Source organism: Athene cunicularia (assembly GCF_003259725.1).
Source record: "Athene cunicularia isolate RWA chromosome 15 unlocalized genomic scaffold, athCun1 chr15_part1, whole genome shotgun sequence".
Classification (NCBI taxonomy): Eukaryota; Metazoa; Chordata; class Aves; order Strigiformes; family Strigidae; genus Athene; species Athene cunicularia.
In genome coordinates, this window is record NW_020799121.1 from 3,859,688 (window position 1) to 3,873,741 (window position 14,054).

At 38.8% G+C, this 14,054-nt stretch overlaps 1 protein-coding gene across 14 annotated transcripts in view; it reads right to left on the reverse strand.

Annotated features, from left to right (window-relative positions):
• Window positions 1-14,054, reverse strand: part of CIT (citron rho-interacting serine/threonine kinase) — a 73,066-nt gene that overhangs the window by 8,825 nt on the left and 50,187 nt on the right. For 12 of the 14 annotated variants that reach the window (XM_026859439.1, XM_026859438.1, XM_026859436.1 and 9 more), the window contains 17 exons: window positions 12,621-12,818; window positions 11,942-12,135; window positions 11,297-11,432; window positions 10,785-10,889; window positions 9,245-9,385; window positions 8,972-9,079; window positions 8,108-8,270; window positions 7,697-7,861; window positions 6,331-6,468; window positions 5,892-6,072; window positions 5,591-5,682; window positions 5,202-5,306; window positions 4,153-4,322; window positions 3,098-3,178; window positions 2,752-2,887; window positions 1,354-1,493; window positions 397-489 (listed from right to left, as the gene is read on the reverse strand). In XM_026859439.1, the coding sequence (XP_026715240.1) occupies window positions 397-489; window positions 1,354-1,493; window positions 2,752-2,887; window positions 3,098-3,178; window positions 4,153-4,322; window positions 5,202-5,306; window positions 5,591-5,682; window positions 5,892-6,072; window positions 6,331-6,468; window positions 7,697-7,861; window positions 8,108-8,270; window positions 8,972-9,079; window positions 9,245-9,385; window positions 10,785-10,889; window positions 11,297-11,432; window positions 11,942-12,135; window positions 12,621-12,818 (2,346 nt within the window). The remainder of the gene's footprint in view (window positions 1-396; window positions 490-1,353; window positions 1,494-2,751; window positions 2,888-3,097; window positions 3,179-4,152; window positions 4,323-5,201; window positions 5,307-5,590; window positions 5,683-5,891; window positions 6,073-6,330; window positions 6,469-7,696; window positions 7,862-8,107; window positions 8,271-8,971; window positions 9,080-9,244; window positions 9,386-10,784; window positions 10,890-11,296; window positions 11,433-11,941; window positions 12,136-12,620; window positions 12,819-14,054) is intronic. The other 2 variants (XM_026859440.1, XM_026859433.1) reach the window with 1 other exon arrangement.

Below are 14,054 nucleotides of genomic sequence, written 5' to 3' on the forward strand. Positions count from 1 at the left end.
AAACAAATTCAGATACCCATGGCTTCCCTAATTGCAAAGGAAGGAAAAGTCATTTGCTATGGATTCCTCCAAAGACAACAGAGGTGAGGGAACACTGCTGGATAATTAAGATAATTTTCTGGGTACATAAGCAAGGGTATGATTACAGCTGAGTCCAGTATCTCAAAAAAAAAAAAAAATCCACGGTTCTGTTCTGCATCTCTCCAAATATGCCAACTGTTATTAAAGAAAATTTCTGCCTACTCCAATTTTAGTCAGCACACATTGCAATTTGTTATCATTTTAGCTGGCAAACAAATTTTCTTAGGCATGCAAAAAGATTTAAGATGTTTGCTCCAAACCCAGAGTCTTAGTGCAACGTGTGAATTAACTAGTGAAGGGAATTACTAAGCTTACCTTTCTGATACAGAACTTGCTCAAGCTCTCATTGTATCGTAGAACCACCACTTTACTGGGCATGGCTGCACAGATACAAAGACCATTCTCAACCTGTAAGGAAGATTACAAGTATGGTTCGGGATGGTAATACAGGGTAAATTCTAATGCTGGGCATGTGAAACAGATCTGAGTACCTCTTGTCACAGAAAGAACTTTGCAGAGATAAGCAAGTACATTTTTAATAGGGTAGTTATTGTGAATTAGTGAAATAATGAAAAGCCTCTTCACATTCTCAAAAAAGAATGTGAATTTGAACTTCATCTATGATTTGTTTTATACTTGAAAGAAGTTAACAAAAAATTAGGTTTGCCACAGAAAAATCTATCATCAAAAGGGATAAGAAACTCAAATAGGTAAGGTCTACATTTTAACCCCTGAAACTGTTACTTTAACTATCACTTTGAAACGAATTATGTTCAGTTTGTTATCAAAGTAGTCTGTAGAAGTAACTGTTAATGAGAATTTTTGCTGTGGCTAAATGTTCCATGCTAAAACTGGGAATTACTGTAAATATCAAGAGTTACTAAGTGACGCAAACACCTAAGTAAATTTGCTAGCCTGGAAACTGTTACGTGACATTCAGGAACAAGCAGTGGATGGAATTCACTAATTATAAACCTCTAAATTGAAGGACACAGTTATACTATGCTACGCTGTATGTGTTATGTAGCAGTTTAGGCTATACCCTCATGCCATCCTGACTGAATTGATTCATATGATTAGTAGGTCCTCCATTCTGTCTCCAGCTCAGCCTCTCTTCAGCCCCTATACTCTTCTTATTTGAAGAAAAAGATTTAAAACAAGAATATAGACCTTGGATTTGTTGCCAGTGAAATAAAGATGCTTGCTTTGATTAACATTCAACTCAGCGCAGTCTAAAGGGTGGTCTGAGGGCAAGAGGGAGCAGTATCCTACCTTGCCAGCAGCAAAAAGGTGACATCCTTTGACAGCCTCAAAGACATTAGGTGAGATATCAGGCTGGGCTGGGAGATGAGACTGAGCTAGAGATTGCTTCACTTTCTTTACATCAACAAGACACAGAGCCCTTTCTTCTCCTGGAAACAAAAATGGTTACATTTCGTCAAGGGAAAACTCCCTATTCTCTACAAAAGTCTGTTCTGTTGCCTAAGCAGCAGCTTATCGTTACAGGCTGTTACTGTGGTAACACTCACAATGCACCATGTAGAATTCATTCCATATTATTCCTATGAAAAGTGAAACAGAAAACTTACAAAAACCCAAACACACAACAGGCAGTAAATCCACTGGGAGAACAACCATTCTCTCCATGGATTATTAGTGTAGCTAGGGTCTAGTAGATCCCAATGAGAGTGGCCTCATTAGGACACTACTCAAAATTAGCCAGGAAGTTTAATTTAACCCTTCAGAACTTCTTAAAGTAAAAGATCCTTTAGCCTCTCCATGCCAACAGAACCAACAATGGATTTCCCAGAAGTGCCCTAATAAACTGCTTTACAGACCAAGCCCAATTCCTCTCAGAAGTCTAGTGATACAGTACCATAGCCTTTTCCTAACTTTGCGTGAGATTTTCTTTTTCCAATTGCTTTTTTCTCTACCATCTTTAAACAAAAAGCATGGACAGCTTAAATCTTTACAAGGTGAAAAACGCAGAACAAACAGAACAAGAGCAAGAATTTGTTTTTCATTCCCTACAAATGTCATAGAGACACTTGATAATTTGGGCTTTCAGATGAAGATACGCCCTAATGTTTCAGCATGCCTACATCAGTGTAGGAAGGATTATCTCTGGAAAACCACAGATGGAGATTAAAGCTGGTGTTCCTTTCATAAAGGAATCTTAAACAAACCATGAAAGAAGCCCCAATTTTGTTACATGGATTAGTGTTCAGAGAAAGAGAGGGTAAGAGTTGTTGGCCCTAGGCCACAGCGATCCCATCGTGGTCCTCCAGTGGTTGACTATGTTAAAAAGAAAGGTTATGTAGTGATTAGGAAGAGAAATGCTCACTGATCAGCTTAACACTTTTAAAACTGAATTTTAAATCATGACAAACCCCTAAACTGGAAGTATCTTGCCCCTGGTTCCTCCTTCTCTCAGCTTTGGAAACTGAGAAATCACTTTCTCGTGAAGGTTTAACTGAGCCTTCATTCACACATTCATTTTACAAGAAAGCCTCAGAAAATACTGTGTTAACCACAGTAATTGATTCCTAACAATGTACTGATAAAAACCAGAAGAAAGCCTGTAAGCCTTTGGCACAACAGTACTCCTAGCAGTACAAACCAATTACCACACATTTACTGCAGGACAAATGGTAACATATAGCCCCCTACCTGCTATCATGAGTAGCTTCTCCAGATCCTTGATGAGGTGAATTTGGAAGACAGCACCCATTCCTGGGATGTGCGTTAAGGAGTTCTTCAGTACATTCAGGGCATAGAGACCTTCTTCTGCACCCACCAGTACTACCTACAGTGACAACAGGAAAAAAATAGAAATAGCACTATGTGAGGAGAACAAGGAATGCTCCAAGAGCAAACTTGAATGATACTGTTTACCAGCGAAGAGAAAAAACAAACCAACAAACAAGTATATGATTACACATATTGTCATCGAGTTACCAATTCCATGAGTGAAATACCCCATACTCAGAAAGGCCCAACTGAACATTATTATTACCTGGTCACTGAAGGGCATTGTGCAATTTATATCCAAACGGTCTTCACCCTCTAGCTTCAGCAGGGAGTTTCCAAGCAATTTCTGCAAATGACAAAAAGATATTTTTTTCGGTTGAGTTAATCTTTATCTCTTTCTCTATTAGTATTTTAACAATGTAAGGTCATCATTTCAGGCAGGCAAAATGCTTGGCACAGATTTCTTTTTCTCAGAAAGCTAAAAGTTGCAGGGATACCTCCTAGAAAAGAATCAGTAAGCTTTTATCTACCTGAAACACAGTTATGCAAACCAATCAGAATTAACCTAAACTCAGACAGAACCTACTGCTGTCTCTATCCTTTCCATTTCCCTCAGGCTCCTGCAATAGAGCAGTGAAATTTTCCTAGGGGAAGGATTAAAAAAAAAAAGTCCAAATATTGGGAGCATATACTCTTCTCAGAGACAAAAGGAATCCTAGCATGAGAAAAAGAGATGATTTCCTGCTAGTCAGATATTCCCTGCCTCCAGAGCTAACTTCTAATACACAATGTCAGAGCATAAAATCTTCCTTCATCAGAAAAGTTATCAGTGCATCAATGATGTAAAAGGCTATCCAAAACCAAAACAAATCCATTTAACCTCTTATCAGGAATAAAACTTAAACACACACCCCTCCCCCGAAAAAAACAAAAAAAAACCAACTCTGTAAGAATAACTGAGGAGGGAGCTTTTTGCTGTTTTTCCTTTCTTTCCAGGTTTGCTCATTCCATGTGGTACATTATGAGATTGGATTTAAACCATGTCCTAACTGCTCTTTCTTCCTTTTCCATTTGCTGGAATTAGAGAGATATAATTTTGGGATCCTCTTACTGCACTCTCCAAGTCTAAAGAAGGGTATTGTAATCTAGAGCATCAGTCTCACAGTGAACTAGTTCCTGGTACTTATATGGTACATCATAAGGCAGAAGTAATAACTTACCTTCAGTTAAACCTCAGTATGTCAAATACCGAAAAAATATTTTTCAAAACTCTGCTCCCTCCCAGAATATTTTATTATTAAATGAAACTTTTATACTCACAGCATCAGCCTCAGCTTTTTCTCTGGAAACTCTCCCACCTGCCACTATTGATTCCAGTGCTGTGACCCAGCGCTGTTTGTCAGGGAAGCTGGGTGCTAACAGGTAGAGTGTTCTACCAGGCCAGCAAGTGGTGTGTGGATGAGACTCCAATTTTAGGATATATGGCACATCTGAGATGTTATATAGATAGAATAAGACTTAGATTAGTTTTTGGAATATTGTCAGTGGACTTAAAATCAACACCTTTCAGCCTCATTGGAGAGAAGTTGTATTTATCATGACGTGTTACCATGGCAATTTATACATAGGTTTCTCCTTTTACAGGTCCTGCACAGTCTAGCTCCTTAAAGCTAAATATTAGCTGGATGTATGCAATCCATAAATACAATGCTGTCTTTACTAAATAAAAATAATTTCTTGCCTTTTATTCATAAGAGAAAGAAATTCCATTGTGAAAAAAAGTACAAAAACAGCCATTTGACTAAAGTTTTCCCTGTACTGTTCAAGAAAAATCTGTAAAAATTGGTTATGGAAACCTTGGTTTTTAACAGTCTGTATCCTTTAATGTTAAAGTCAAGACATACATAATCTTTTCATCAGTTCTATTCAATACATACAAATCAAAACATCAACATGTTTTCATAATAAGAGACTGTATACACCCCACAGTATTTCTAAGGTAATGACTTTCTGGTTAGAGCACAATGGTGGCATGAATTATGACACTTCACACTTGATAGAGAGCATTGAGAGAATAAATTTAAATAAACCGAATGCTTTTAAGTATGTTACAAAACTCTTAAAATTTACTTCCATTTGGTTTGATGATTATATTATTCACAGTTCAACTACCATGACAGAAGCAACAGCCTGTGTGTAACTAAATCTAGATGACTGACCTATTCATGTAATTCAAAGAGAGGTAACCTCAAAATTACAGAGTTACAGAATGCAAGTTAAAGGGAGAAAATTCTGTTCAGCCAAACAGAATGCCAGGTGATGGCAAGCCAGATGAAATCCATTTGACTTCATCTACATAATATTCTCACCTGTCTTTGCTGTATTGGTAAGTTCAGTAGCTCCTACAGCTCCATGAACAGTCACATCACCATCAGGAAGGCAGAGCTCAAATTCCTCCAGAGGCCTCTGTCCAGCTGCAGGAGAATGGGGAGACAGATTACAAAAGAACAAACAAGTAGTAAGAAAATAACTGTGACAGCAGAATCAAGTGGCTACACACTGGATGCGTCACAGCTGGATTATTATAACATTCCAGCTAATAAAACTGCTAAGGATCTACAAAAACAACGTGGCCTTATCATAGATTTAGCTAAATTAGGTATGGCCACAGCAAGCAGTGATGATCTTTAAGCATCTCATCTCACCAAACAAAATCTGAAGATTTAAAAAAAAATGTTCTTGCTAGAAATGCTGTTACCTTCTCTTGCTTCTGCATCATAAATGAGCACTTTCGTTCCTTCCAGAACAATATACTTCCTGTCCCAGCCCTGTTGTCCACGTTTATTATTCCTGAAGGAAATAAAGCACAAAGCCAGGTTGGATTTTCTGCTTGGATTCAGAATAAAACAAGCATGCAACTCCTAGAAAGACAAATTTCAGTGGTAGTACATAACTGTAATGGGCATGTAGCAATTATCACATTGTAAGAGCCAAGGTAAGATAAGGAACTGTTCCAAATATTTCAGCACCTGATATGGCAACGAGATTCATGTTTATACCTTGGCACTTTCATCCATCCTTCAAGACGCAGACTGCTGCTTGGCTCCTTCAGCTGCAGACCAGGAGAATTCATTTTATCCCGGCAGAATGCTTCAGAGAAGTGCGTGGCATATTCTGCTGGCAGTCCACAAGTAGCTGGCAAGCAAGTTGAGCATTTTGGGTGACACATCACCTGGCATTCTGACAAAAGGACAGAGAAAAACTTCTGTTAAAAGACAAAAAATCATGACACAGCTGCCTCAACTTCTAACGCACAGATCCCAGTTTTTCCAAGAATCTCCTTCTACTCTAAACCATCAGATGTTTTCTGATGTAGAATGTTTGCACCAACTAGTTCCAAGTCTTCATACTTGATCCTTTCTTCAGCTTTCACCAAAAATCTGTTCTAGACGGCTGATGCTTTTTCATTCTACCATTATACACACACTCTGCTCTTACCAAGGCATTTAGATGCCTGCCGTCCAAAGTGCACAGTATCCAGACACACCGCACATTTTGTTGCTCTCATATTTAGCCCCACGTTAAAACGATGTGGGATATTATGATGCATTCGCTCTTTCAGGCGTCGGCTGTACTCTGGAAGGTATAAAATTTATTATCAGGATGAAAACTGTGATAGGGATGAAAATTATAGTAGGTTTTGTCATTTTAAGGCCCAGGTAATAAAAAGTGACTACATATCTCTGTCAAAGCCCTGCTGAACATAGGCACTGTCTATTTTCCTTTGCAATCTGCACATCTTAAGCTACATTACCACCTCAGTAATTACCTTATACAGATGCACAGAATGTGCTGCTTGAGAACAGACTGTAGAACTGAAATGGCTAATGTTTGCTGTAGCAAGATTATGTCAATCAAACCATCTAAATTCCAAGTCTGCACTCAGCTCCAATTCTTACAATATGCTAAACTCATCTCTCAATTTTGGTTATAGCTAACAAACCCTTCAACACCTATACAGTCGTAATCAATACACAGCAGGCCGCCTTCATACAGCCCTCATGCGAGCCATCAGTGCCAGCATATCTTAAAGCACACCTAAAATCCCTGTTAGGGGATCTATGTTGAGCGGAGTTTATCCTTCAAGGCTTTTACTGATGAACATGATTTTCTTTGCTGTCTGTGATCTGCCTCTGAGGACATCTTCCCATACCCAAGTTACCCACCTTGTGCCTCCCCAGCTACCTCTGATGGCCAGAGCAGTTTGTGGGTTCTGGCTTTTTCGAGCTAAAGGCTGCAGGTTTTGGTTCAGTCTCTGGTTCAATGCTCACTCTGGAATACTGGTTAACTAAGAATAAATGAGCGGAGCCCTCAATCCTTCAATTTCTTCCAATGATCCTCTCCCTTCCATTCTCAAGGATATACAAGGTTATCCCCTTTTTCTAGTTGATAGCATATTAATGTTGTATTTGACCTAGTATCTTCCTTTTATGCCTCACAGAAGTCTTTTCCCTTTACCAAAAGTCTTGATAGAATCTTTCCGCTCAGCAGAACAAATCTGCGGTTTAGATGTTAACTGCTAAGGAAACAACCATAAATCCTTTTGATCAATGCAGAGAGTAGTACAGAAAACACACTCCTCTGAAAAAAACAAGCTCTTAAAACAATTAATGCTAAATAATTATTTTATTGCTGAAGTTTCCAGGGGTAAGTTATATAATCCAAATAGAGAATTTTAAACCAAAAGCAAAACTTATCTAATATTCCTATCATGAAAAAAATCTAGGATTGAAATTAAAAAGAAGAAATCGCATTGAAATAGTAGACAGAAAAGCAGTAACAGAAAAGTTCAGCAAGAACCTACCCTCTGGTGTGGAGGATTCCTTCCTGCGACTGGAGGGCGGCGCTAGCAAACTGATTGGAGTAGGCTGGTGCTCTGGCGAGCGGACTATGGCAGACATGATGATCTGCTGCCTGGCTGTGGCTGGAGTAGATGGATGAGGGTGGTCTGATATTTTCCGATGAGCAGCTATAGACGAGATAAATGCCACTCATTAACATAACCAATATGAAACACTAGTTCATAGCAGTGGTTCTGTGTAACCAGTCAGTGGTTACAGCCCGCAGAAAAAAGTGCAGCCTTATTGCATCTTCACAGCAGTAGATTAGAATTAAACAACATATGTTACTGCTATAGTGGCATACAATTAAAGGCACGTTTTCAGACCAAAAACGTGCGTCTCCTTCCAGATTCACCTTTTCTGTTAACCCCTACCTTCTTCACGAGCAGATCTGAGCTCAATGCGTGTTTTCTGTAGAGCTTCCTCCAGCTCAGCAGAACGAGCCTTCTCCTTCTCCAGTGCCACTTTCAGCTCATTGTATTGCAGGGGAACCTGTGTGGGTAAAGAAGGGTCCTCTTTCCGCCGACTAAACAGGCCCTAGCAACAGAAACACACAGACAACTCCTAACTCCTAGTAAGAGATGGCTTAAACTAGGCATAGTGAAACTAGCTAGTGGCAGTCCGGCCAGAGGGCCTAATGGTAATTCTGATATGCGTAAGGATGGATTTTTAGTTCATATTGGCACTGGAGAGAAAATGTTGAGATATGGATTAATTTAAAGGAGGGACGTACGTTACCTGTTAGTACTCACACCTTGAGTTTCAGAAAGCATCTAAACAGAGGATCTCAAAATACTTGGTTAAAATTAAATTACTTAATTCAAAATGACAGAACGGTTTATGACAAAGATGTGACACAAGTCACATCGCCTGACTAATCAATCCTATGCTGTAACTACAAGACAACCACTCTAGATACACAATATGTTCATACACACATACATACTTACCATTAAAAATAAAAGCATAGTTAAAATTCTGTATTTCTACAGCCTCACTGAGGTGTAGCTACTGGGTTGTAACATAAGTAACATTGTAGGAATAACAAAATACTGGAAAAGCCACAATGAACACATTCTGCCTAGAAAAGTTTGTGTTCAGCAACGCAGAATGCTCTTAAATGAGGACACATTTGTATTACACAAAGAAAAATAAAACAGAATATTATGAATACACAGCACATAACTCATCACAAAACCATCATTTAATTCCATGCCTCTCAAACCTTTTTCACCCACCTTTTTCTTTTTCGCTGGTTGGTCCATCTTTGCCTGCAGGAAATCAATAAGTTTGGTTTGCTGAGAAATAGTGCCCTCCATTTTCACTTTTTCATGGGAATAGAGAACCTGTGAACCACACATACGTAGAAGAAATTTCATCTTAATAGAAGAAACAAACAAAAAATTCAATAGCAGAAAAGAGCTAAAAAATAGTATCAGGAAAGTGTCACACAGAAACGGTAGATCACATCTGGAAGCACAGAGTCCTGCCTACTGCTTCCTCATCCTCACCTGAATGTTTTCCAGCTGATATTCCAGGTCACTTCTTTCAGTCTTCAGAAGATCTGCTCGATCTAGGGCCTCTTGCAGACCTTGAGTTAGGCGGAAGATGTGATTCTTTTGCAAATCCATTTGCTGCTGCAGCTTTGCCTGCTGTTAAGAGGAAAACAAAGGCCAGTGTTTTGGTTTTGTTGTTTGTTTGTAATAACAAATAAAAGCTATTAAAACTTATCACTCTTTATAAAATACACATCATTGGAGAACTTAAAAGTAAACAGACAATTCTTTAAAAGCTAGAAAATTACAGTATTCTAGAAGTTTTCCTTCCTTTCAGAATCATTATGACTAAACAAGCATTTCTATGTAGTCTATTTACATTGATCTGTAGTAACACCATTTCTTTCAACTGCACATTCAAGTTATTTCCTTTTTTAAATATTTAAAATCTTGTAATTGTTAATAAGACTGCACATACATGAAGAAATTTCTTGATGCTGTTCTCAAGCTCTCTTTACAACCACCAGAAGCCATCTCAATACTTTGTAATGAAAAATAGATAAATTATTTCCTATACCGGGATAAACTCCTTCCTCTACAGTCGTATAAGAAAATCTATGTCCAATTGTTTACATCTTTGTTTCCAAGTAGAAACAGAAAAGGGCACATGACAAACTACTCATTCTTTCAGGTTTTAGACTTTCTTAATGAGAAAGTCCCCCAGTATGAAAACCATTAGGGCTCATACGTTATAAAGCAAGAGCCATAAATCTTTCACTGGGATACATAATGTAGTTCTCAACCCTGGGACACCTTGTCAGTACCCCAAGTACCCCAAAAGGCTCTAATTGCCCTGTCTAATTGTCTGTAACCACCCTTCCCCCGAAAGCCTCCTCTGCAACCTCTTCACCCACTGCCCATGTCTGGCTGCGTGCACCCAACACCTCACTGATAGGGTGCGGGTGTGTAACCTTGGATCAGACTTCTGTCAACCCAGGTAATTATGAAAAAAGCTGTGAGAAGCCTCACCTGTGGCCTCCACCCCTGCACCCTCAGCACACTGGCCCCAGAGCTGTTCTTAAGCTGCAGTGTGTGCACTCGGTCTGGTCAGAGCTATGCTGTAAGCATGCCGTGCCTGGGCACGGCCCTTGCCTTGCAGACCTGACTAGGACGTGCCTCATCACTACAGTCTTCTGTAACGATCACGGGGCCACTGGCTGAGCCCGATTACCTTCACCAAGCCTGCTCTGCTCTTCTTCAGGTACTGTGGCACTGTGCCCACTGGCTGCAACATCCCTGTCCTTGCCTGACCTTCTGTCACCCTTGACTGCCAGCTCACCTGCCCTTGAGGAGCAGTCCACTTTCACTGCTCTGACGCAACCACACACTTTGCAACATTTTAAGTAAAAACAAAGCCCTCAACTTTATTATTGTACCCAACTTTATTATTGTGCCCAGTAACACAGCAGAAGGAGGGATGTGTAACACTGCTATTCACACAACTTTTCCCCCTCAAGATGTGGAACCTTCTGCATTTATGAGTTTCCAAGGTTACCTCCTCCAGAAGTCTCTGCTTGAGCTCTCTTTCTGTCTCAAGCTTCTGTTGTAAACTGCGTGCATTCATCTCCAACATAGCATGCTTCTTCTCCAGGTCATTGAGCTAGGCAGGTGGGATAGATAGTGGAATAATATTGAACACTAATAAATATAGAGTTCCACAATGCTAATGCAACTTCACCAAGCACATGCTAAAGAAAAATGATACAGTCACTCTTTACTTACTAAAAGGGGGGAAAACCAACCAAACTATTTTGATATGCCATTGCTCAAATGCAGATATCAAGTTTTTGAAGGACTTCACTGTACACTCCAAGCATCTTGGGATGCTTTCTGCTTTAGTCTTTTTTAAAAGGAAATCCGAGGTCTTTGGCTCAAAGACAGAACTCTATTCTATGACCTTCAGTCTTTAAATTTACTCTAACATCTTGAAAAAGCTGCTCAAGACCACATTTCTACAAGTAATATCTCTAGAAAAGTATCTCATCTAATCATGAAAGTCTAACTTACCTTATCAGAAAGGCTCTCAGCTTTGAGTTTTTGTTCCTTTAGTGCTTGCTGGAGGGCTAGAATTTCTGCCTTGTGTTCTTTGACAGCTAGTTCTACCACCTGGCGAGATTCAGTAATACGCTGATCTGCTCTCACTCTGTATTAAAATGGAAAATAATGTTACCTAACTCCTTTCTGGGCTTGACCTCTTCTTAGCATGCAGTGACATCAATAACTCTTTCAGGGGTTTGCCTCAAATTCAGGATGTTACTTTATAAAGCCTGCCTGTTTGCTGCAACCCTTTTATATTCTATAACCCTGTTCCTGCCCCTGCTAGAACTACAGTCTGAAAATTTCAAGACCCCACAGGAGCAGTTAGGATCAAAGACTGTTTTTCCATATAACAAAGTAGAAGATAATAAATCAAGACATTTTATAAGTTACGATGATAAATACCACTCCCCACAAATCCCTCGCTTGCAAAGAAACAAAAGGAACAATATCACTGGTGAATGACTATTAACTAATAAACCATTTTTAGAACTACCTCACAAGAATTTATATTTAGTATCAACTCCCATATCCTATTCTAAATATAATTTTTGTACTAGCTTCTATAGAACATTTTCATAAAAGTTAATAAAAGGAGGAGGAGGAGGGAGAGACCTGCTCTGTTTCTCAGTATCCAGCATCCTCTGCAATTCTCTAACTCGACATTCAAACTGGGACTTCTCATCTCCTAGAACATTTCTCCATGCTTCCCACTGACGCTCTTTCTCCAAGAGTTCATCATTCAGGGCCTCCAAGTCCATTACTTGCTCTTCCAGCATTGTACATGTTGTCTTCAAGGCCTCCATAGTCTAAAAATAAATCCTCCTATCAATTCTCACATCCCACATGAAGCATGCACTTTAAGCTTCAGCCTTACCATTTAAATTAGAGTACATGCAAATTGGCAGCAAACATAAGCTGGTAAATCACAACCCATTTATTTCAAGGCTTCCATACATTCACTTGTGATTGCCGTTAATGTCAGTTCTATCTCATTATGAAATTTTTGAAATTTCCAGGGTCACAAAATTAAAATGCATACTTTTAAGTTACAACATCTTCAAGAGTACAAAATTTCTAAATAAAATTGCATGAAAATACAATGAGAAATACCAAAAATTTCCATTCACTCAACTGCTCTAGGAAGGAAGGCTTAAACGATAACTGGTATAAGCCATTGCTAGTGGAAGCATGTTCTTTCCTTACAGTTTCCAGATTAAAAATAATTTTTTGTCTTTCAAATAATTCATTAGCTATCACAATGAGACCGTGATCTGGACTTATAAAGCCTTACTTGTTTCTGACTGGTAAGCTGCATCTCTCTCTCAGTGATCTCTCGACGGAGATGGTCAACTTCACTTCGCAACTGGACAACTTCATCATTGGCCCCTGAGGCCTCATCAAGTTGTTTCGACAAGAAGAAATTCTGATTGTTCAGTTCTGCATTATCTTCACTGAGCTGGTTCAGCTGCTCTTCCAAATCCGTAATCACCTAGAAAGAAAAATAAATTAAAATACATGTCAGTGAGTACAGTTTTTTGAAAAAGTGTTCTCATAAAGCCATTTATTGTCAAGCAAGGAGACAGCCTGGCTTTTAAAGTTTTTCAAATTTAAACAAAAACAATGTTGTACTGGTAGATTTTATGCACAGAAGTATACCTCAATTAGGAATAGATTTGTTTCTTACAGAAAATAGCTTGACTTTTTAAAAATTTGGTTTAGATTATAAATATGCTCCAATGCAATTTATTATTTGAGAGGGAACTGTCACATCTAAAGCACTGGATTGGGAACCAGGAGTTGTGGCTGTATTCTCAGATCTGCTGCTGACTTACAGCATGGCTTTGCCAAAGCACTTTACCTTTTTTTGCCTCAATTTCTCCTTGAGTGAAATGAGGATAGTACATCTCAGAAAGGCTTTTGAAGTATGTTATTTAAGAAAATTGAAAAAGAGGTGCAATGGAGGAAGTAAAATCTGATGAATCTGCTTAGCAATCGTTTATATTACTATATGTAACCAGGAAATGCAGAAAAACTTTAGGAAGTATATTCTATCAAAGTAACAGCGTTATGGATGGCAGCATGGGATACAAAGAATGTGGCAGCACAACAGACTTAACAGAAAAATCAGTGAAAGGCAAAAATTCAACGGGGACAATAGCCTTGCCTTTAATGATGTGAAAGCATCCATTTGTTTAATCAGAATAGCATTATACAGTAACTCAAAACCAACGTCATCACAACAGAAGAGAAAGGAACCTCAGTATAATCTTGAAATCAGCTTAATAAAGAGAATTTCAGAAACCGGAAAGCTCTATACAATTGATATTCAGTTCTTACAAATATGTTCTAGAGGCTTTTTTGCCTAGATGTCAAAGAAAAGTGAATAAGATACTTCATTAAATGGGAAAAAATAAAATCCCAGAGCACAGTTGGCCACACATTCAAATTTAAATGTTCCAATTCCCTACACAAGCCAAAGACTTAAATATCTAAAGCAGTAGAGCATAGAGCATGCAGCTCTTCTCAGCTATCTGGAAAGATGACAACCATTTCTTTTTGAAGAATCCGTAATGCATATATTGGCAGCCTTTTACCATGCCTCTCCTAGATCTAAATTAACAGTATTTGGTTTTGAAACTGTCAGCAGAAAAAGTCCAACTGACATTACTCCCTGCTGGGTGAAGGGGAGTTCCTACTACCCATATGTTTAGGGTCAAATCAAAAG